The sequence below is a fragment of the Leptopilina heterotoma genome, unplaced genomic scaffold (assembly GCF_015476425.1).
Source record: "Leptopilina heterotoma isolate Lh14 unplaced genomic scaffold, ASM1547642v1 Lhet_228, whole genome shotgun sequence".
NCBI lineage: Eukaryota > Metazoa > Arthropoda > Insecta > Hymenoptera > Figitidae > Leptopilina > Leptopilina heterotoma.
In genome coordinates, this window is record NW_025110946.1 from 4,733,188 (window position 1) to 4,759,189 (window position 26,002).

The window sequence follows — 26,002 nt, forward strand, 5'->3', positions numbered from 1 at the left end:
GATTGTAATCACATCACAGATGATCGGTGATTGCCATAAGGCACTCAATAGACTAGCTTGAATTAACCATATTATTCTTCTGTGGGTTCCTGGTTATATTGGATTTATTGGTAATGATATAATGAATTAACTAGCCAAAGCAGGTGCTAAGAAATAATTTATTGGTTCTGAGCCTTAAATTAGTGTTTTTGACAGATACTTGGCCATGCAATTCAAACAGTGTCAAACAACAGAGCACCAGAAAATATGTCAGTCGATTAGTGGTTCTGGGCAAGCTAAAATACTCATGGGAACCAACATTAATTCTAGAAGAAAAGCGGAATTCCCTAAACTTAAGGCTATGTCCAAGTTGCGAACTGTAAACAAACCAAAAGGTTACTAAACCAGCACTAAAATTGCAATTTTTCGACAGCCAATTCTCACACAAAAAATAACATTTTTACACTTTCTTTACGAAAATGGAAAATTAGAGTATCAAAGTTTCCAATAAAATTGTTTTTGACTATAAGCAATAAAAAGCAATTAGTAAAATAACTAATTAAAATGACCTGTAAAAGAGTATTTTTGACGCGTCGCGAAAAATAAACTGTTTGAGTATATCAACCGCACGGATGATGAAGAAGTTACATGTCAGCGATTGGACCTTCAACATGTGGAAGGGTAAATTTTTCCCTTTCCTCCTTGAAATTACAAGAGAAAGGGTAAAAACTTCGGTCTATAATGAAGCATTTTTTCGCTGTTCGCATTTGCGTAAATCAATATAAATTCACATTTTCTTTATGGAAATGGCGAACTAAAGTATCGAATTTGGTTACTACACCTTGCATAGCTGAAAAAATGAGAAAATAACTAAGTTTCAGTCGAAAACAAAATGTGCATTTTCGCATGGTGCTGTCAATGCATTCTTAGTTTTGGTTTTGAATGATACTCAGTGGTTTTCTCATTTTTTCAGCTATGCAAGGTGTAGTAACCAAATTCGATACTTTAGTTCGCCATTTCCATAAAGAAAATGTGAATTTATATTGATTTACGCAAATGCCAACAGCGAAAAAATGCTTCATTATAGACCGAATAGTGAAGCATTTTTTCGCGGTTCCCATTTGCGTAAATAAATATAAATTCACATTTTCTTTATGGAAATGGTGAACTAAAGTATCGAATTTAGTTACTAAACTTTGAATAACTGAAAAAATGAGAAAACCACTGAGTTTCAGTCAAAAACCAAATGTGCCTTTTTGCATGATGATATTGCGACCTTGGTATGGTCTGCGCACGCGCAGCGAGCAACAGAGTTCACGTCGCGAAAAATTAAACTGTTTGATTATATCAACCGCACGGACGATGAAGAAGTTTTTACCCTTTCTCTTGTAATTTCAAGGAGGAAAGGGAAAAATTTCCCTTTCCACATGTTGAAGGTCCAATCGCTGACATAAGACTTCTTCATCATCCGTGCGGTTGATATACTCAAACAGTTTATTTTTCGCGACGCGTCAAAAATGCTGTTTTACAGGTCATTTTAACTAGTTATTTTACTAATTGCTTTTTATTGCTCATAGCCAAACATGATATTTTTGGACATTTTGAAACTCTAATTTTCCATTTTTGTAGAGAAAGTGTAAAAATGTTATTTTTTGTGGGAGAATTGGCTGTCGAAAAATTGCAATTTTAGTGCTGGTTTAGTAACCTTTTGGTTTGTTTACATTTCGCAACTTGGACATAGCCTTAATAGGAAATAGGTGGAAATAAAACCTCCTGTCATACCTAATACGTTTCTAACAGCCAGGTCCGACTGTGGAAATTAAATAACATTTTCCCAAGGATACCTTATTGAAAATTGTCCACCATTGTTGTCATTCATACGATCAGAATTGTCAGTATTAGATTCGTGATTTACATTTCCGCCATTACAGCCATCGTTTAAATTATTATCATTCTCTCCATTAATTAACTGCTCACGTGTGTTTGCGTTGCAAATGAAGTCACCATCTTCCGGAACAATTTCAGGTTTTGAACTAATTGACGAATCTTGTTCCAAGTAGCTTTCTGAAGAATTTCCACTTCTTAAATTTACTGCATCAAGCATTTCTGCTTCAACTGCATGCGAATCACTTGATTCTAAGTCGCTTGTGTTTACTGCTTGCTCACCTAAAAAATAAAAATGCATAAAATTATTTTTGAAAACATACGTATGTCTACCTACAAAAAGCTTACTTTTTTAAAGATGTTTAACAATTTTCTTTATTATTTTTACAAATTAATATGCAATGTCCATATTTCTAAACTACCTTATATATATATAAAAACAAAAAATCACTTAACAATTTGAGTCAAGCGAATAAAAAAATCATTCGGAAACATTTTTATAAATTCTCTATGAAAAAAAGAAATCACATATGTTTAGAATATGTTATTGGATGAAAATTTTGGAAGTTATATTTTTATAAAAAGTAACATACATAATTTACATATCAATTTCATAACGTAACTTAAGAAAATTATAATAACTTACTTTCATTTCGTGCTTTCTTTTAAGATTCACGAGAACTTTTTTACTGCAAATGTGCCAAAATAATATGTCAAACATTTTTGTCCGTTAGAAGTCCGTTGGGCGTATTCAAAACTGTACAGGTTGACACATGTACACGAATGATAAATACCTGGCATGCTTTGTAATATTAATACTTATTTAACATTTTTTCGTAACTATTTTGTATATGGGGCAAAAAATGAATTTTTTCTAACCTCTGCTAAAATGTTACTATTATTAGTAGAAGTGTAAATATAAATTTTTTTTAATTTGATGTAAAAATCAGAGTGGGACCATGAAAATTTTTGAAGAAAATAATAATTTATCATTATTTTTTATAGAAAATGATTTATAATTAATTTCTTCAAAAATGTCCATTGTCCCACTCTAATTTTGACATGGCTCATAGGAAAAAAGGTAAGCTTTGGATTGGGATCGATTAGAAAAAAATAAAAAAACACCGATCTTGAGATATATTGAAATTAAGAATTTGACCTTGAATTTCAAGGTAAAAAAAAAAAAAAAAAAAAAAAAAACTTTCTTTTCATCACCAGCTCATAGATCATGAAAAACCCTTTCAAAATCACTATTCGTATTTTTAATTTGATTAATTTTACTTATCAATATATTAAATCGAAAAAATGATATTTTCAAGAAAGTTAAAATTTTGAAACTCCATAACTCAAAAAATATTTTATCAAATTCAAAAATAATTTATATTGACACTTCTACTAATAATAGTACTAACATTTTAGCAAAGTTTAGAGAAATTTCATTTTTTGACCTTTGCAGTTGAGGAATTTTGCCCCACATATATTTTTTTATTTCAATAATTAATAAAATTAAATGTTTTATATTTTAATAATACGTCATTCGTCCTCTTCCTAAGGGGAGAAACCACATTAGGAGGTTAAAAATTTGGTTTTTATTGCGTAAATTGTTAGCTTATCAGTCAAAGAGTATGTTGTTGTTAAAATTTGATTTTGAAATTTTTCTCAAAATGACATTTTTTATTTCCGGGACGTCTAACTTTATAAATAATTTCCTGATCGTTATGAAATTTAGTAAGTTTATTCATTATAAAATTACGAAATACACGAACCAACATTTGAAAGAATATCATGATTTTAAAGAAGTTTTTATTATATAATTTGAAAAAAATGGTGAAAATTGAAATTAATTTTTCGAATACCTTCAAAATCTTTTACTTTAATAATTTTCACCTGCATTGAGGTTCATATTCTTAGAAAATTAGTAAAAAGTATAAATTTTTTTTATTTTTAGTTAAAAATTAAAAGTGCAAGACGTCCGGAAAATTAAGAAAACACCATTGCATAGATATTAATAATATTGCATTAAGGGGGATTACTCATGAGAAAAAAATTTTTCTTTGAATTTTTGATGTTGCTTTTTTAAAATCCTTAATATCTCTAGAATAAAGGTTTTAAATTTTATGACGAAATTTAGCTCCTATAAAAAGTTATAGTACATCACACTACCGTGAGAGTGGCTCCATGCGCATGGCCCAAAAATATACTAATCTTTAAATTATGATATTCCTGAAAAAAATAATGTAAGAAACTTGAGAAATCTACCGTTTTGAAAGCTTATAATATTCTATGTTAAATAATATACAATTCGAAATTTTAAGAAATTACACAAAGATTTTAACAATCGACAAATTTGAAAAAGAAAATTAAAAAATTAAATGTTTTTTGACAATTTTTTAAACTTTGGCATATTTTTTAAAAATTGCAGACAAAATTTAAAACTTATATAGGACGGGTTCCACGTCAAGTGACCCAGGTCAAAAATTTACATGGAATATTTGAAAAATTTGTAGTTTCTTTAAAACAAAACGAAAATACGTTTTCTATTTTGGGTTTTGCTGCTGTTTTTTAACACTTTCTAATAGTGTGAACAAATGTAGAGAAAAAAAATTGTTTGACCTTGAAAAATTAAATTAAAAAATAAAATTTCATTTTTTTATCAAATGGGCAGTTTGTATTTTTTTAAAAAAAATTTTATCATAAAGGTGAGGTTTTTTCCTAAAAAAAATGTATAGGTCAAAACGTGGGACAAGAACTTTTAACTAGTCAAATTAAGCATTTACTTCTGCCGTGCACCGTCCCACAGTGGAATTTTTTTTACAATTTACTATTAAAAAATGTCTATAGCTTACAATTTTTAACCGATTTGAGTGTTCTTTGTCTTAAGTTAAAGGGGAATAAATTCTTAAGACATCCTTCGAGGCAGATTTTAGAGATTTTAATTATTTATAATTTTTTTTAAATCAAAGTTAACAAATTAATACACTTTTTTAAAAAAAGGACGTTTATTTTCTTATTTCGTTGATGCACATGATCTAAGTCAATTTAAATTCATCCAATATGACCACCAGATAATTAATAAAGCATAAAATAATTTATTTCAATTGTTATAAACAATATATAGCCCAACAACGAGCAGGGGCGGTGGATTGCAGAAGTAAATGTTTATTTTGACCAGTTAAAAGTTCTTGTCCCACGTTTTGACCTATACATTTTTTTTAGGAAAAAACGTCACCTTTATGATAAAAATTTTTTTAAAAAATAAAAACTGTCCATTTGATGAAAAAATGAAATTTTATTTTTTAATTTAATTTTTCAAGGTCTAACATTTTTTTTCTCTACATTTGTTTACACCATTAGAGAGTGTTGAAAAACAGCAGAAAAACCCAAAATAGAAAACGTATTTTCGTTTTGTTTTAAAGAAACTACAAATTTTTCAAATATTCCATGTTAGACCAAAAATTTAAACTTTGACCCCCTCCAGTTTTAATATTTGTTTAAATAAATTAATAATATTTGGTATTTTTAATTGTATCTAATAGGACTACTGTTTCTGCACAATTTTAACCCGATCCCAAACATTTAAAATTTTGACCTGGGTCACTTAACGTGGAACCCGTCATAGATGTGATCCTTTAAGTCTTATCTTTAATTTAAGACCAAAAACGTTAAAAAATCTTATTCGGTTCGCGAGATATCATTATAAATATCAGTTCATATTTTTGGACAAATACATTTTGAATTACTGAATTTTGTATGGTTTTTGACAATAAAAAGGCTTATCAGGATGCCTATAACTTACTTTATTGACCTAGGATAGCAAATTAAAATTTGGTAAGCTCTTATAAAAACCAATTAACAATAAATCTGAAAAAATCGTACTTAAACTTTAACTGCGTTTTTCTCAAAACGCTGTTTTTTAAATCGGTTGCAGGGATTCTGAGTAAACGGATGGATGTTTCTTTCTAATTTTTTTTTGCATTTTGTTAAAAAATATATTCTTTAGTGGGTATACCTAAAAAATTTGAAAAAGAAAATTTTTTAATACTTTTTTTAACAAAAAATGTCGAGAAAAATGGTAATTTTTCAATTTTTTTGTTAAAAGTAGTGTCATTTTTTTAAAATTTAATTTTTTAAGGTAATTTTAGGTATAACCACTAGATTAGTATCTCAACTGTAAAAGTTCTTTTGGGTTTTTATTTTAGACCACTGGGAACGGCCCTAGACCTGCAACCGCAGAACGCCTCAAAATAAAAGCATCGATTTTGACGCCCTCTACAGCCTAACATAATATAAAAAAAAAATTTTTTTATTGTTTTTATGTATTATGCATAAAGGCTTTTTAACTTTTATAATAAAATAAGCGAGAAAAAAAATGTTAAATTTTGCCATATTTTGCACACTTCTCAGGAGGGATCCCCCTTAAGAAGTAAAATAATAATTGTTTATAGATTTGAAAATGAATAATCATAAATTTTTACATTCATTTTAAAACTTTATATTTTATACTTACCTATTTAAATTTTTTACTTTTATGAAAATTGAGTAGAGAATGGAACTCTTAAAATTAAGAAGTTATAATTAACAAGAAAAAGAAAATATATTTTTAAAATGAACAGCAGACCAGCTTTATAATCATGCCAAAAAACAAATACCTAATTGTTAACTAATTAGAAAGAATAGGAAAACAACAAACTTCGTCAGCAGTCACAAATAGCACAGGACCACAACATTTTTTTAAAGGAAGTATTGACCGGACTATGTTTTTTATATGTTTTTTGTGTCGCTGAATTCGAATCCGAACTGACTGTAAACAAGATTTAAATAAAAATAAGCAGAAGATTCTATTAAAAAACAACTTTAACGCACTTGAAAAATATTATATAATGTTAAACAATCAAAGAAACTCGTAAATATTCAAAATTACAGATGGCGGATCCAATATAACGTCGATTTTTTTTAAATTCACCCAATTCGCCTGAAACTTTTTACTCGGGGGTTTTTGGGGTTGCTAAATACGAATTTCACCTTAATTTTCAAAAATTCAAAATGGCGGATCCAATATGATCCAATATTGGCTGACCAATTTTTAAAAACATTATTGGATTTACCTAAAACGTTATACTCGGGAGTTTTCAGGGTCGCTAAATACGAATTTTACCTTACTTTTCAAAAATTTAAAATCTGATAAATTTTTTAAAAATACGTCAGCCATATTAGATCCGCCATTTTAAATTTTAAAAAATTAGGGTGAAGTTTGTATTCAGCGACCCCAAAAACCCCTAAGTAACAAGTTTCGAATAAATCTGATAAATTTTTTAAAAATACGTCAGCCATATTAGATCCGCCATTTTAAATTTTAAAAAATTAGGGTGAAGTTTGTATTCAGCGACCCCAAGAATCCCCCAGTAAAAGTTTTAAGTAAATCTGATACATTTTTAAAAAATTCGACAGCCATATTGGATCCGCCATTTTGAAGAAACTTGACGTGATGGCGCAAAACTGAGTTCGGATTCGAATTAAGCGACCCAAAAAACATATAAAAAACATGGTCCTGTCAATTCTTCCGTTAAAAAAACTTTGTGGTCCTGTGTTGTTTAGACATTAAAAACTATGTTTTTAGTGCTTCATCTCAGTTTTAAAAAGTTGAAATTTGTTTTGATGATATTTTACCTGCTTTATCTCACGAGAAGTCAACATTAATTCTGGATTCAGAAGGAACGTTAATTATATGCAATAATTTAAATTGCAATTTAAGATTGCTATAAGTTCAAGAAACTTCTGCAATTTTAGCTAAGCTACCTGCACAATAGTTAAACGCAGTCGCGAATAAAGAAAGAATTAAGGCTATAAAAAAACAATTAATTAAACAAAAAAATTGAAAATACCTTATATCAATTTCAAGGTATATAATAATCTCCTATCCTATAAAAATTAAGATACTCGTTGATGTTTTATCGTTGTTACAATTTTTTATTTATACTTTGAAAACTTTTACATTTTAAAACTACTAATTTTTATATTTGTTAACTCACTGAGTACAAATCTATGATCTGAATTACAAAATTGAAAATGGCGGATCCAAGAAGGCGGATTAATTTTTCCAACATAATTAACCCCTTAACTGCGGAAGACGAATATTTTGGCCATCAAATATTCGTCATCGCAGTTAAAGGATCAATTAAATAATTCTTCCTTAATGAAGTAACTATTATTTTATTTATTGTGCTGCAAATGTTTTGGGAATCAAGCAAGTGAATTGCTCATTATTCTTAAAGACAATTGTAACTAATTTCGAATCAATTTCTGATATTAAAATGGATGAATTTGCTCCAGTGATTTTAACTACTCTCTATATATGGTCTACTTTTGTTCGCCCAGCAAAAAATGGTTCCAAAATAATTTCTCGTACTTCCAAGCGACATTCAACATCCGGTATTACTATCATATTTACAATTTGAACAGTCTTAAATACTTTATACTGGCAAACATCTTATTCTCTCTATAAAATCTCACAAATTCTTGTTCTTCTTGGAATTTAGTTTTTGGCGAAGGACCAAAAAATGTTGAATCGTTGAATATAATGCAATTTTTAGTATTTGCTTTACAAGAAAATAGATTTTTACAATACTCCATTACATTAGTTGATAAATTCTTATTTAATTGATCAACTTGATATGCAAGAGAATTTAATGATTTATTGGCTATCTGTTGCTTAATACTTTTTGGACCATTTACTAAATTTTTTAACGAATAAATGTTGTGTATAATATAAATATAAATGTTGTGTACCTATAATATTATTGTATAGATAGTCCACCGGAAATCCCCAAATCATGTCGACATAAGGATTCCCAAGAAAAGCAGATTCACTTTTCACACCTCGAACATTAGAAGTAACATTCTTTTTATTGTTCGAAGATAGAACGCTTTTTACATTAGCTACATATTTTAGTTGTGAAACGTGAGATCTAAGTTTTGGATTCTTATCTAAAAAGGGGTATTTAAATGAATGCCCTTTGTTTCTCCATAAATGTATTGCCCATAATGGTAGCAGCAATTGCACCTACAATATCCATTAAAAAGAATCCTATTTTGTAAAATGCCTCGAGCCACGGAATCAGCTATTACACACAAAGGTATAAACTTAAGAATAAATTCTTCTTCATTAGTTGGAAATTTTATTTTCATTTCTTCTGTAAATAAACGTTTTACATGATTTTTTATCATATTTACATACAAATTTATAAGATCTGATATTGGATCAGTACGCACAATCATGATACCAATTAATAAGACACATTTGAAACGTAGACAAGGAGGCAGGAAATGCTCTTTTAGACATACTAAAGAGAGGCGCGTCATCCATTCTCTTTGACTATGTTAAAATATGCTGATGAGACCAGACTAATTGTTTAATTGACTTTACACAAGATGTTAAAACTATAGTTTTCTTATGGCAATTGTCATCAGTAAAAATGATATATTACTTTATCTGCCGGTGGATCAACAAGTTTAGAAAATTTATAATTAGACATTTTAAGATGTTTAAATTTTGGCCCTGCACATAATTTCAGTAATTCAAGTAACCATTCACGTTATTGTGCGTTTCCGAATCTAATAGTAAAAGCAATTATTATTTGTATTACGTCAGAAAATGTTAAACCTGATTTTTCAAATATAATTTCTTCATTCTCCTCCATGTTAGAAGTATTATATTTTGGTGAATTATATGATAAATGAACATTTTCATCCTCAATGTATTTGGAAAATTGTTTACCATTTTCGTGAACATCCGATGTGTTGTCTAAAACATTTATGTCATCGTCGCTGTAATCACTCTCGCAAAATGTGGAAAGATCGTCTAGTGCTTTATCACAGAAAAAATTTGTTCAGGGAAAGTTCCCGAAATGTACTTGAACGGTGGATATGAGAAAAAGTTGAGGTCTAATCCTGCATTACACTAAAGAAATTCCCGAACTTTTCAGGAATCTGCCGTATACAACAGGAGAAATTCTTGAAGTTCATGGCAAATTTTTGATAAGTTCGGAAATTTCTTTAGTGTAATGCAGGATTAGACCTTAACTTTTTCTCATATCCACCGTTCAGGTACATTTCGGGAACTTTCCCTGAACAAATTTTTTCCGTGTATTACATACATTTTCTGTCATGTTCTGTTTACCACTCGATGTTTCTGAGGAGCCAAATATATATTAAAATACTAAAAATTAACAATACGATTTCATATGATAGAGAAAGTCAAATAAAGTATTGGTTGACTTTTTTAAATTAAGAAGTAGTTGCATATTTTACGTATCATATTTATTATCTTATGTTTCATTTAAAATTCCTCACATAATTTTTCTGCAACTTCATTCTAAATTTGATTAGTTTTTGTGCTTATAACTGTGGCAGGATCACATGTTGTGTCTAATATCATTTTACACCTTTTACGTTTTCTATCGCAACCGTTCTCATTTGTCGAAGTCATTTTTTACCTATAAAAAAAGGAAATATTGAAATAATTAAATGATAATTCTTCCAAACCAGGTAGGCCTTAAAATAGTACCAGCTCTTTTTAGTACAAACCAGGTAGGCCTTAAAATAGTACCAGCTCTCTTTAGTACGACAGATGAAAAGTGAAAAATCAAAACATATTATGTTCATTTATGATTAGAAATAATGTACACTAATATGTAATTAATTGTATTGCATTATTATTCTTTTTATTATTGTAATACACTCTATTAATATTAATTATTATGATAAATAAAATATAGAATAACACAGACAACTTAAATCAATAAGAACAAAAAATGAGAAAGATCAAACAAAAATCAACAACTGATTTTTAGGTGCTATTTCATCAGCCTAAAACAGTTACAAAAAAGAAACTTTTCCATGTCAATGGTGAAAAAAATAATTTTTTATAAGAAATTATTTCTCATGATATTTTGCAAACGTATAAATATTCATTATTATTCATTGGTATTTAAAATGTTTTCATTTTTTTATTTTCTATGAAAGTATAATTTGATCAAATTGTCTTAAATAATTGTACTTACATAAATAGAACACACATTTAAAAACATCAACATTGTAACAATACTTGTGAACTAATAAATAACTGCACCAGTTATTTAAATCAATTTAAATTATTCCTGAACGGCTAAAGCAAACTTTAGTTTACAAGCACATGCGCCGGGCATGCGCTCAAACAATGTTTGCCTATATTTATATTTTAGGCATTAAGGAGAAACGTGTGGTAAATGTTACACTCTTAAAAAAGTTTGATATAAAGAAGCACGTGTCTACCAAAAAATATAAATTTTTGGATGCAAATAAATTGAGGAAGTGCATAGTTTTGAAAATAGGATGTAAGTATTTTTTATCTTATAATACTTAATCTACTAGTTGCAGTAAATTTTATTTGGAATCTTGAATCTTGAGTGAAGAAAATTGTAGGTTATGTTTGTGTTCCTTGAAGTAGGGGAAAGTATGAGTTATTAATACAAATTATTGAGTCATTCAATAAAGACTATTAAACAAATATTATGATTTAACATAATTGAAAATAAACGATTGATGGAAGTACAGCTCTCTAAACATAATCTAAATTTCAACTCTGTGATGTTATATTTTTTTAGATACTATTACATATAATTTCTTAAACACTTGCTATGGAGATTATATATTGATTGATAAATTATTTTTGTAATTTTTTATAGACACTAGACACACCAATGCGATGGTATATTACAGTAGTGAGACTCTGTTGGCTTGCGATCATCGAGGTTAAGCAGACCTGAGTACATAGTTAGTACTTCGTGACCGCGCTTCGACTCTCGCTATAGCCCTGTGATTTCTCACTACTTTCGTAATCGTAATATATCAAGCGGGAGGTTTGGCGTCGAGGTATAATATTGTGCACTGTCGATTATTGTCCGGTACACACCATTAGAACTCGGCTGTCGATAAATCGGTTGTACTCAGGAGAGGTTAACTACAGTTTCCTTCTCCTCTGTCTAGAAACCCCATTAGATGGGTGGTGCGAGTACTCCTAATTTCAAGTCGTTCTTCAGACACAAAATTGGTATGAGGTTATTTAGTATAAAAAAATTATGAGAGGAAAAATTGTAAAAACACTTATACAGCCATATTTGGTCGTCATATTGGATCCGAGATTCTGAATTTTGAAAATCTGACATCATATTCGTAACCAGTGAATTCGAAAACCCCCAGTAACGTGTTTCAAGCGAATCTGAAAATTTTTTAATTTTTGTACTCGCCATTTCGGGTCCGCCATTTTGAATTTTTTAAATCTGACTTCAAATTCGGGTTCAGCGACACCGAAAATCTTAGCATACACTTCGCCACTTAAATCGAATTATGTTTAGTATTTTTTTAGATGGCCATAAATATGGCCACTGACGCAATGGTGGCACGACTTTTTGTGACCATATGTGGGTCAAAATTCCTCAACTTCCCAGGTCAAAAAATGAATTTTCTCAAAACTTTGCTAATGTGTTACTATTATTAGTAGAAGTGTAAATATAAATTTTTTTTAAATTTGATAAAATATTTTTTGAGTTATGGAGTTTCAAAATTTTGAATTTTTTGAAAATATTTTTTCTTCGATTTAATATATTGATAAGTAAAATTAATCAAATTTAAAGTACGAATAATGATTTTTAAAGGGTTTTTCACGATCTATGAGCTGGTGATGAAAAGAAAGTTGCTTTCTTTCAATTTGACCTTGAAATTACAGGTCAAATTCTTAATTTCAATATATCTCAAAATCGGTTTTTTTATTTTTTTCTAACCTATCCCAATTGAACGATTATCTTTTTTCCTATACGCCATGTAAAAATCAGAGTGGGACCATGAAAAATTTTGAAGAAAATAATTATAAATTATCATTTTCTATATAAAGTAACTAGCTGTCGTACCCGTCTTCGACGGGTTGTAGTTTCTGATAATACACTTAACAGTGTATCTACCAACCTAGAAAACCGGAAAATAGCCGGGAATTTGATTTGACAGGGAAAAAATAATAGTTAGTTACTATTGTCTATTTCATTAGGAAAATAATACCATTTGAAACAGTGACCGACTTTTTATTATCAAATTAGTTATTTTTAACTAATTCAAATGAAGAAAACAATATTTCTCAATTTGTAGTACTTTAATCAATATAATGTATTAAAATCAATCTAAAATTTCCTCCAGTTTTTTGAGTTATAGTACAGTCTAATTCGAACTAATTGTATAGCAAGTAGATCCAGTTTTTCTCTGTTATATTAAATTCCCTGATATTTTACGTCTTTTCTGGTTGGTAGACACCCTGTTAAATGTATTATTAAAAAAAAACCCGTCGAATAAACCAGGAAAAATTTGGACAAAGCCGGAAATTGTTTTAAACCAAAATAAACACCGTGTTTAACTTTTGTCTTTACATTGATCAAGTGATATTTCTAAAAGTTAAATCAGAGAGCCCACAAATACTACTGAATTAAGCTATTGCTATAAAAGCAATTGGTATCAATTATAATTTTTTGATATTCAAAACATTTTTATACTTACATCTTCGTTATAAGAAAGTATTTTTGAAAAATTATGCTAAAATGTGACTAAATAACATGTAATATTCAATTATATAAAGTTTAAAAGCTATCCATAATTTTATATTTCCATTTTAGTTATAAAGTATTATTTTTTGCAAAATTATGCTAAAATGTTAATAAATAACATGTAATACTTAACTATAGAAAGTTTAGAAGCAATCCATGAAAAAATATAAAATTTAGAAATTATTTGTATTAAATAAATTCATTTATTAGAGTCAAGTATTTATTTAATTAATCCAATTAAGATTTATTTCATTTAACAAAATAAAATTATTTAAACGAAATAAATTCTTATTAGATCGAAATAAAAACTTTTTAAATAAGATATTATTTTTCAAATAATTATAATTACTTGAATCATATAACTTTTTTTAGTGTAGCTATAGTAAACTAAAAGTTATTAATGTGAACGAACATTATCTATATTAATAAAATCAGATTACTATCTGTACATTGCTGCAAACTTGAAAATTTTTATATATTTTTTCGTTTTGAGACATTAGAATTCTAAAAATGTAAAAAAAAATTTCTGTCTGTCTGTCTCTGTCTGTATGCAAAACTTTGTTCGCATCAATTGAATACGGTTCAACCAATTAAAGTGAAATTTGGCAGTCTATTAGGTATTAACGTAACTTACAATAGTAGCCTTATCCGATTAAAAAATATTAACTTGAACGAAAGTTATGACATTTTTCCAAAAAATTCGAAAAATCAAAAAAATGCAAATTTTTTATCTTTTGTAAAATGAATGCAAAACTATCCTTAGCTAACTTTTTTAGATAAATACAACCCATTTCTACAATAAAATTTTTAAAAAAGACGTATTTTGAAATTTTTTTTCGTTTTTTTAGATCAACTTTTTTCTAAGAAAATAGTGATTTTTAATCTTTAAGCAAGCTTTTCAGGAAAAATTATTAAAGTTTTTATTTAAAGATCAGTATGTAAAGTAAGAAATTTGCTACATTAAACAAAAATAATTAAGCTAAATGCCATAAAAAAGAAGGAAAAATGTTGAATTTTAAAAAATTCGGTTTTTTGAATTTTTGCTAATTTTCCATAATTTTAGATTTTTTACCGAAGGGTGGAGACTATTGAATAAGTAAAGTATTTTTTAAGAGCACAAAAATAATAAAGCTAAATGCCATAAAAAGAAGGAAAAATGTTGAATTTTAAGAAATTCATTTTTTTGCATTTTCGCTATTTTTCCATAATTTTAGATTTTTTACCAAAGGGTGGAGATAACAAATTAGGTAAAGTATTTTTGAAGAGCCCAAAAATAATAAAGCCAAAAGCCATAAAAGAGAAGAAAAAATGTTGAATTTTAAGAAATTCGGTTTTTTGAATTTTTGCTAATTTTCCATAATTTTAGATTTTTTACCAAAGGGTGGAGACTATTAAATATAAGTAAAGTATTTTTGAAGAGTACAAAAATAATGAAGCTTAATGATATAAAAGAGAAGAAAAAAATGTTAAATTTTAAGAAATTCGGTTTCTCGAATTTTTGATAATTTTTGATTTTTTGCTAAAGGGTGGAGACTATTCAAATAGTATAATCATACTACCGAAATAGCTAATGGTAACTAATTATTAATTTTCTGGTGAAATTAAATTCCCGGGTATTTTTGATTTTCCAGATTGGTAGAAACATTGTTAAATGTATTGGTAGAAACTAAAACCCGTCGAAGACGGGTACGACAGCTAGTGCTATATATTTTCAAAAATTTTTAAATTCAAAATTAATCTTTTTAAATAATTATTGTCATCAATTTTACTTAAATTTGATACAGGGTTAATTTTAGTATTTTTTATTACAATTTAGTCATCAGAATGAAATTTGAGTTTTTCATTTTTTGATCATTAATTAATATAATATAATAGCAATTTTGAATTCTGTGCAATATACTGACAAAAGTCTCATATTAACTATATGGATATTGTTAATATTCTGACCTAATAGAATGCTTTTAAGAAAGTAAACTTATGATTTCAACAACAAATTTTTATTGTTGACCTAAGAAATACAACCGTATAAAAATTAATTACAAAAAAATTTCAATTTTTAAACTTTTAATTTTTCAATATTTAAATCTAACACTTTTTATTTGTTATTCAAAATTTTATTATTCTGACGATTAAATCTTAATAAGAAACCACTAAAATTAACCCTGTACCAAGTTTAAGTACAATTCACTAAAGTATATGAAAAAACTAAAAATTTCGAATTTTCGAATTTTTGAAAAAATGGCATAACTTTCGTCCATATTAATATTTTTTAATCTACTATCGCTAGGATTTTAAGTTAGGCTAATGCCTAAAAGACTGCCAAGTTTTACTTCAAACGATCGAACCGTTTTTCCGTGATACGCGGTCGAAAATTGGCGGACATACATACACACATACACACATACACACATATACACATACACACATATACACATACACACATAATTTTCTTAATAGTATTTTCGCATTCCTTAGAGTGTAAAAAGAAGGAATATAATAGAAATTTTGAATTCTATGCAATGTACAGACAAAAGTCTGATTTTATTAATAAGGATGATATATTATTATTTTCTTCAAAAATGTTCATGATCCCACTCTGATTTTTACATGGCTCATAGAAAAAAAGGTAAGCTTTCGATTTGGATAGGTTAGAAAAAAATAAAAGATAAATGAACATGTATACGGAGTTTTAGTTTTTTTGTTTTATTAATACCATTAAAATATTCAAGGACTTAGTAATTCAACATTTCGAAGATCGAGAAAATGGTTTTGAATTTTTGAAAATATCTTATGTTTTTTTAAAGAAAGAATGTAATTTGAATAAAACTTTTTAATTAAACTTTTATTTTCTTCAAATGAAAAAATATACTATATTTATTATTGATTTAAATGTTAATTAATTTAATAAATTTTCGAATTTATCACTATGATTTAAGTTGGTAATACTGTTCCTGCTACCAAAACAATGTTTTTGTTTTTATAACTTACAAACTTCTCTATATTTTTACTGTTTTATTAAAAAATAAACAAAATTTTTTTAATTTAATTATTATTATATTTATAATATAAATATAATTATATTTTCTGAATATCTTCCAACTTTACAGTTCATTGTAATATGCATTCAACATAATGTAAATACATCATGTCCTTTTAAAAAAAATTATTTTCTTAATGCTGACGTCTGTCAGTTTAAGTTAACAACTCACAGCACATTGTCGGATTACTTATATATTTTAAGTACACTATTGATATTATTTTCACATTTAATTTTTTATACTTTATTTATCAACGAATTCACTTATAAATAATGAAATAACACTTTTGCGCTATTTTTCACATATTATATTCAATATACATTCAATTAATAAAAAAGACAGAAAATAAAGTAAAACTCGAGTTTGATATATAAATTAAATTCGTCCTAGTCACATTCAAACCCATTCATACTTAATTTAAGTAATAAAATTAAAAAAAACTAATTAATAAATGAATCTCAATAAATATTTAAATGATTAATAAAAATATATACAATAAAATAGACAATAATTATCATAAAATTACTTATCGCTTTTCGTCTGAGAGAAGTCGCAGTGCAATTCAATTCCGGTTCGGAGACACAGCCGATTGTGCAATTGTAATAGTGAAAGAACAAATGAGGTCTGGATGGATCCTCAGAGTTAAAACTGGCAAATTCAGCTTGACCTTTTTTCTATCGAGGTATAATATGCTGATATGAACCAGTAAAAATAGCAGGACAGTGAAGCGCCTTTGTGAGTCTCATCCAGGAATATTATCGCCACGTTTTTTCCTTCCACCTATACATTAGTTAAAAATAAACGCCATACTGAGCAAATATAATTCCTGAGTTGAAATAAAATAAAAGAAAAAAGTTTTCTTTACCCTCTAAAATTTTAAATTAGTTTCTTTAAAGATTTATTCAATCGAATAAGGAATGGACTTAGAAGGTCGATCATTTTATTATCAAGCAAGGGTTGTTTTCGAGGATCACATTATGAGCGCTTTGATAAAAACGGAATCCTTTTTAATTAACAGCATGTAATTGCGTTAAGTTCTCAATGGTAATTTTTTCTACCACTTTTCTCTTTAAATATTTAATAAATTGAGTTGAAATTTTGTAAGAAAGTCTAAAATATAATGGATATACTTTCAATTAGCGGTTACCTCCGATTTTTCTACAACTTGGTATACTGACGTATTTTGATGCGCTGATTACGAAAATAATAATGAAAATTGGCGCAAATTATCATGGTAAAAACCATAAAAAACACCATAAAATTTTGTTTTTTGCGTATAATTCGCAAAAACGCAAAATTTTTCAAAATGTTCTTGACAAAAGTTTTAGATCTGACCAAAATACACATTTTATGTTGTTATCATTATTTGCTAAAATCTGTTATTTTGCGCGAAAAATGTATAAAACCAAGAAATACCATAACAACTACCCAGGTAGAAATTTCAACTCTGTAATGACCAGTCACTGGAAAGTTTTTCTAGATTCTAGCCATTAATTGACCAGAAAATCTGACAAGTGATTGATTAAAAATGTAACGCGCTGCTTTAGCAGTCACTGCTTAGATTATCTGTCCAGTGACTGTCAACTAACTGACCAGTAACTGGACAGTTTTCTGCTCAAAATCTAGAATGAAATATAATTTTTCCTGGTTCTTTTTATTTTGTTTATAATTACATATTTATTTATATTTTTGTGTTTATTCAAATATTTTAGACTAATGAACAATTACTCTACCAATAACACTTAAATCCAGGAATGAAAAATTCGCACGCATAGGGGATCGAACCCTAGACCCTGGAGGCACAACGCATGTGCGTTACCACGCAGCCACGGTGACTAGATAGTAACTTATCATAACTACAAGTTTAACAACTGCAGTTCTATTCCGATTGTGACCAGAATTTCTGGCCAGTGACTTATCAGAAGTAATGATCAGAAATCATGACCAGATAAACTGTTTAGTCACTTGTCAGAGACTTTACGGCTTATCTTGTCAAAATTTAGAAAAATGTAAACTTTGGTAATGTGACAGTGTAACGATCATAACTTTTAAATAAAGTTACTTTAGACTTTTCTGTTTTTGACCGTATGGAACATAAAAAAATTATTTTTAATATCTAATTATAAATGATTGACTAAGAGTGTATTTTTATGGGTGAAAATTGGCGCAAATTTGAATTTCATGGTAAAAACCATAAAAACACCATAAAAACCATAAAAACACTATAAAATTGTGTTTTTTGCGAATAACGGCAAAAAACGCAAACTGTTCTCTTACTTCGTGAATATAACAAAGGGAGTCAAATTGCTTTTCTATTTGGTACTAGAAAGTACCAAACTCGGACTCAACTCCCCTCCAACGTGCCCTTTAAAAAATCTTTTTAAAGGGCGCCTAGAGTGGAGGGGAGTTGAGTCCGAGTTTGGTACCTTCTAGTACCAAATAGAGAAGCAATTTGACTCCCTTTGTTATATTCACGAAGTAAGAGAACAGTTTGCGTTTTTTGCCGTTATTCGCAAAAAACACAATTTTATAGTGTTTTTATGGTTTTTACCATGAAATTCAAATTTGCGCCAATTTTCACAATCATTTTCGTAATCAGCGCATCAAAATACGTAAAGAAACCTTATTTTGTTACAATTGTATGTCTTTGTAAGTGAAAGTTCATTTTAACCATATAGTTTTTATGGTATTTCATGGTTATTTACATTTTTCTCGCAAAATAACAGATTTTAGCAAATAATGATAAGAACATAAAATATGTATTTTGGTCAGATCTAAAACTTTCGTTAACAATATTTTGCAAAATTTTGCGTTTTTTGTGAATTATACGCAAAAAACACAATTTTATGGTGTTTTTTGTGGTTTTTAGCATAAAATTCTAATTTGCGCCAATTTTCACTATTATTTTCGTAATCAGCGCATCAAAATACGTCAATATACCAAGGGGTCGTCCATATACCACGTGGACAGTTTTTCAAAGATTTTTGACCCCCCCTCCCCCCTTGTGGACACAAAAATACATGGGATCGTGGACATTTTCAAACTTTTTTTAACCCCCCCCCCTCCCCCCAAAAGTGTCCACGTGGTATATGGACGACCCCCAAGTTGTAGAAGAATCAGAGGTAACCGCATAATTACATAAAAATTCTTAAAAATGCAAAAAAAATTGATTTTTGTTTAAAATTAGTTGATTAATTATTTTTTAATAACTAAACTATTCAAAAAATAATATAATAAATAAAATATGTTTTTAATGTACGTTCGTAAAATAACCTAATTTTGACGTTCTTATCAAGTAATTACAAGAGGATGGAATTATTAATGTAAATAAAAACTCACCGAATAAGAAGTATTTTTTATTAGCTTTCTAGTTTTCTTGCATATTGAGTTGAAAGTACACGATTTCTAAATTTTTGCGTATTTTATGCAAACAAAAAATTTTGGCACTTTCAAATCTTCTAAATTACACCGAAATCAACAAACATAAATTTTCGTTTTGATCCTGAATATATTTTAAGACATATAAAGACGTTTATAAAATGTATGCCTTTTCAGATTAAAACTATTTTATTTTCTTTTGATTAAAGTTGGTTTTTAATTTAACCACCGTGATCGTCACATGATTCATAAGAATGAGATTTTATTAAAACTTTAAACAACAATTAATCTTTCTTTTTGCAAACTTATGGTATTATTAACTTATGAAAGCATATTTGTAATCAGCGACCCCGAAAACTCCTAGATACCAAGTAAAGAAAGAATAAAAAAAATGTAATACTTTGTCCGACATATTGGACCCGCCATTTTGAAATTTAAAAGTCTGACTGCAGATTCGTAATCTGACATGTTTTTTGAGGTTAGAAAAAAACCCAGTCGTGATAAAGAAAAATCCGACTTTAGATTCGTGTTCAGCGCACCAAAATACATGGGGGAAAAATATTACACTGTAAAAAAAGGGAGTTAAGTTTTAACTCCCCAGGGGATTGTATAAATGTCGCACCAATTGGGGAGTTAAATAAAGAGAGTTAAAACTTCACACCCAAATGCTAACTCCCCAAGGAATAAATAACTCGCGCGGGTATTGATGAAGGGAGTTAGTAAATTAGCTCTCTTTTGGAGTTGATTTTTAACTCGAAAAATTTCACTCCCAACTCCCGAGTCTGTTAACTCCCTAAATTTTTTACAGTGTATGGTCTGCCGTGCAGGATACATTTTTTGTGGGGCCTAATTTTTGATTAAATTATTAATTAATTATAATTTATTAAAATTACGCCAATTGTAATTTACGATTTTTGATTTGTATTTAAAAAATATTGTTCAACTTTTACGTTTGTTAATACTGTTAATACACTGTAAAAAATTTAGGGAGTTAACGGACTCGGGAGTTGGGAGTGAAATTTTTAGAGTTAAAAATCAACTCCAAAAGAGAGTTAATAAATTTCTAACTCCCTTCATTCAACACCCGCGCGAGTTATTTTTTTGCTTGGGGAGTTAGCATTTGGGTGTGAAGTTTTAACTCTCTTTATTTAACTCCCCTGGCATTAACTCCCCAATGGGTGCGACTTTTATAGAATCCTCTGGGGAGTTAAAATTTAACTCCCTTTTTTTACAGTGTATACATAATTTCTAAAATGTGTAGCAAATTAATTTTTGACCTAGAGTAAGAAAACTTCTTAACGTGCGATTAACCTCGTATAGTAAATTTGATTTGTTAATAATTTTTTATTTTAATAATTAACATAAAACGAAAGGTATAATTTACAAAATTTTGTTAACTTATAAAAAGGAACCATGTGCAATAGGGAAATACCCACGAAGAAAACACATACCTTCAAAAGTAGTATCATCTGTATTAATAACTTTGCGACAGTTTTTTAATTATTCTATGAATACCAATGATTATATTTAATCCATTTTTTTAAAAATCTCTCCAAAATATCCGGGAAAGATGGCCACATGTATGCGGGAGAGATGGTAAATACTTATAATTTTTGGCTTTTATCTTAAACTTAATTTTTAATCGCTTAAATTTCAGATAACACGTAAGCTTACGGCAAGCTTTCCATGCAATCTAATCGAGCTTACAGTGCAAGATTGTAAAATTTCAACCGTATAGCAAACTTTCCGTGATCGGTTGTTGTAATCTTACTCTGAAAGGTTCCTGCAAACTTGCCATAAAAGATTGCTATAAGATTGTAAGGAAAGATTGCTGCCAGCTTAGTGCGCAAGGTTTCTGCAAGCTTGCCATAAAATATTACAACATGCTTATTAGGAAATGTTGCTGCAAGTGTGTTTTGCAAGCTTGCATTAAACTTGCTGCACTTTTTTAAAAATGTGTTTTAAATTTAAAAAATTGTTTATAGTTTTTTATTTTTTTTAATTTAAAGATCTTTCTGACTTCCACTTTTATTGATTATGCCTTCCTTGTTTCATTTTGGAACATAACATTGATGAAACTTTTTTAAATAAATTCAAAGGTACTTTGAAGGCAAGATTTGTTTGTATTTGTTTGTAGTCCGAAGTGGAAAATCTGTGAATTCAGATACCTGAATAAAGAATTCCAGGTTATGTGAGGATGACCGCTTTGTACTAGTCGACCCACTAAAAACCACTCCAGTCTTAAGCTGGCTTGATCTTTAACCCACGGAACTACCTATTGGCTTTGAACTTCGTGGGGTGAAGGTCCCATTATGTCGTCGAAGCGATCCTTCTGTGTCGTTTTTCTTCCACACTATTTATTTTTGGCCCTAGCGAGTCATTTTGGCCTCTTCAAGGGCCGACCTGAAGACTCCGCATCTACTGCTGTCTGCGACATGGTTTACGTCCACTTTGTCGCCGCACTTTTCTTTGCGTAAGAAGGAAGCTTCTTATGCAAAACGGAGACATATGACCGGCCTCGCCGAAATTGAATCATGCAGCCGATCTGTCTGCCGCCATACAACCTCTTTCTGTGTAGCCGTATCCAAGGCACCTATTGCACCTAATGACCATGCATCTTTTTCTGATTGGGAACGACATAAAGCCTACCTTTATGCGTCCCAAACATTTAAGCCTTACAGCTTCTTTCATGTTCGTGATTACAACAACAAGCTTCATGACACGCTTTTTGGGCCCTACGACCGTCGTGGCTACTCTGACCAGACTAAATCTTGATGCGTTGCTAAAGATAAAAACGCAACTGACTTGACTCGCCACACTGCTTTCACTTCCTTTTCTTCTTGCTGGGTCCACGATGATCTATAGAAACACCAAAGCGTTGTTGCCCTTCTGCATTCTTGGGCCACTGGACACCGTCCCCGCGCCAGGCGCTTGACGGTTGGAACCAGTGAGCGATTCAGCCGAAGCATTATCCCGCAGGCACTTTTTGTTTTTACAATCGCTTATTTTGTCATGCTGTTTTGGTTGCCTCGTATCGAGGTCTAAACAAGAAACTACCATCTGGCCAAGATAGACCCTGAACCGTCTTCGTTAGTTACATAGACGTAATAGCATTGCCGAAGCAGTGATGCTTAACATTGATAAATTTTAAGTTCTAAAATGAAACAAGGTAGGCATAATCAATAAAAGTTGTTGTCAGAAAGATGTTCAAATTTTTTAAAAAACATTTTTTTTAATTTTAAAGACATTTTTAAAATTTGCTGCAAGCTTGTTCGCGGAAAAATGTTTGGAACAGTATCTGTTCCTTTTTGGTGCATCGGTTATCCCTGTCTAATAATTTTACTATCCAATTCACTTCACACTTATTATTTCCTATTGTTTTTATATGAAGTGAAGTTAATTGTTGAATCAATTTTTTGAAAGGTATAGCATGTGCACCTTACATTTTTCCGTATAACAACCTAGCAACACACTTGCAGCAACATTTCCTAATAAGCAAGTATCAATCTTTCATGGCAAGGTTGCAGAAACCTTTCGTAGTAAGCTTGCAGCAATCTTTCCTTATAATCTTTCAGGACAAGATTTTAGAAACCATTCACACAATAATATTACAACATCCTTTCACGGAAAACTTGCTACACAGTGGACATGAAAATGTATAATTTAAATATCGAGGGGGACTGTTGAAGATATAAACGATATTTAAATTATTAGATTATCACTTAGCACACTCTATTGTCCTTGCTGGTTACTTCATATCCACGGTTTTAAAGTAAAAATTAACTTTTGATATTAAATTTGTGTTCGACACATCAGAAACCGTTAGAATTCACAGCTACAAATAAAATTATTGAGAAATAGAAAAGTTATAACATAAATTTATAACATTAAATCCCATTTAAACTTTACTCATTTAAATCTGTGTTAAGGGTTAATATTTATGAAATAGGCTGTTTTTATGCACATCTCATTTTTTTCACATTCTAAAAAAAATTCCTATCTGCGACTTAAAAAATTCCTACTTTCACAAAACAAGAACCACCCTAGTTTATAAATATTCACTTATAAATATTTGAAAACGCATTTTTTTATTTGTTTATACACCCGTCTTCACCTTATATAACTTGGCTATAAAAGTGTTTCTACAATTTTTCCTCTTATAATTTTGTTATAATAAATACCCTTATACTAATGTTGCGCCTAAAGAACGACTTGAAATTAGAAGTACTCACATTTGCCTGGACCATCAGACTAATAGGTTTTCTCGTCAGAAGAGAGGAAAACTGTAGAAAACCTCTCCTGAGTACAACCGGTTTATCGACCTCGACGTCAAACCTCCCGCTTGATATATTACGAATGTAGTGAGAAAACATAGGGCTATAGCGAGAGTCGAAGCGCGGTCACCCATCCAAGTACTAACCGAACTGGATGTCGCTTAACCTCGATGATCGCAAATCAACGGAGTCTCACCACTGTAATATACCATCGGTGAAAATGCACTTTACAAAAGTGAATATATATTTTCCGATATTTCTTTAAATTTAATTATTAATTTCATAAAAATATTGCAGAGCTTACATTTTTCTTGAAATAAACTAATCAGAATTTTAAAATTATTCCATATATTTTATATATATATATAAATTTACTTACGAAATAAACTTGACATGAAACAGATGTTTAACTTACCTGAAACAAAAGGTAAAAAATAGTTTATATTAGAATTATTTTTGTTATATAATTATTTAGAAAAGAAAAAGACACCCTTATGTTATGTATGATAGATAGAGAAAGCAATCAAAGCGTTAGATTAAACAAGGATACGATTATAGTAATGTTCCCTGATTAGAGAGAAAGTGCAAAATGCGTTAAGTTTTCATGAACCGTTAGATTTTACAAATATACAATAATAATTATAATGTTCTCTGATAAAAATAGTGCGAAAAGCGTTAAATTTTGTTATACTTATGGGTTATTCCATGTGAAATTCATAATGATTTTCTAAATTCGGTTAAATATATTTTTTATCCCACATCTACAAAAATTACGCTTTCCGATAGCTGATGACAGGGAGTAAAGTCAAACATTTGTTCGACCGTATGAAAATGGCCGCTATTTTCATACAAGTCAGTACTCATTACTTAGCGGTTTCCGGGGTTGCTGAATACAAATATGATATCAAATTTTCAAAATTTAAAATGGTAAATCCGATATGTCAAATAATATAAAGATTAATGCCATTCGATCTAAAGTCCCCATGTGCAAGAATTTCCAGAAAGTTTCCTCAAGTGATTTCCGGAAATTTTCCACAAACATTTTTTCCTGAAATTTGTTAAAAATCCTTTCGAAATACTTATAAAATATTCTGAATAGTGTTACTAGAAAAAAATCATAGTTTTTAGCATTTATTTAAATTTAATCTGTCAAATATTTTTTGGAATTTTACCAAATGGGTTTAAAAAAAGAAAAATTACAAATATTTTTCATATATTGTTACAATTCCAACGTCAGAAGGTAATTTCTATGTTTACAAACAGAAACCAATAGTTGCTTTTTAATATAATATTATAATTTTTCATAAAAAATCGTATTCAAATGTTAATGCAGTTCAACGTTAGTAAATGAAATAATTAACTTCCTTAAGATAATCCATAAAAAAACTAAATTTTCTAATTGATTTATCCGTTTTTTACTTATTTCAAGTCTAAACTTTATATAAAGGGTCGACTATAATAGTCCACGGTGAGCTTAAATGCAATTTTAATTAAAAGTTTATTAACTGCAAATGTTTTTGCGGATTTTAAAACATGTTTTTAAATTTATTTTCCGAAAAAAATGAAAATAATCGGCGCAGGGTTTTTCCAGAACGCTTTTTACGTTTCTTCTGATTGTATTTTGTTATGTAAACGTTTTATTAACTTCACACGTAATAATGTCATATTTTTCACTTTTATATGTTATTGTGAAAATTAGTTTTACGCGGAAAATGCCACATAAGGCTTTAACGCATAATAAAAATCATGTTACCATTGTTGCCGTTTTTATAGAAATTTATCGGTATCCTGGAAATTTTCGTGGAAATGGAAAATGTCTTGGAAT

General features: G+C 29.1%; 1 protein-coding gene across 13 annotated transcripts in view; it reads right to left on the reverse strand.

Moving 5' to 3' along the window:
* LOC122502398 (CUGBP Elav-like family member 4) overlaps positions 1-26,002 on the reverse strand; it is an 829,562-nt gene that overhangs the window by 503,685 nt on the left and 299,875 nt on the right. Inside the window, exon 2 of one of the 13 annotated variants that reach the window (XM_043612421.1) lies at positions 1,957-2,145. The exons of 10 other annotated variants lie outside the window; for them this stretch is intronic. In XM_043612421.1, the coding sequence (XP_043468356.1) occupies positions 1,957-1,986 (30 nt within the window). In that variant the 5' untranslated portion in view covers positions 1,987-2,145. Of the gene's footprint in view, positions 1-1,761; positions 2,146-26,002 lie in introns of those variants that run through there. 2 more of the 13 variants (XM_043612425.1, XM_043612427.1) reach the window with 2 other exon arrangements.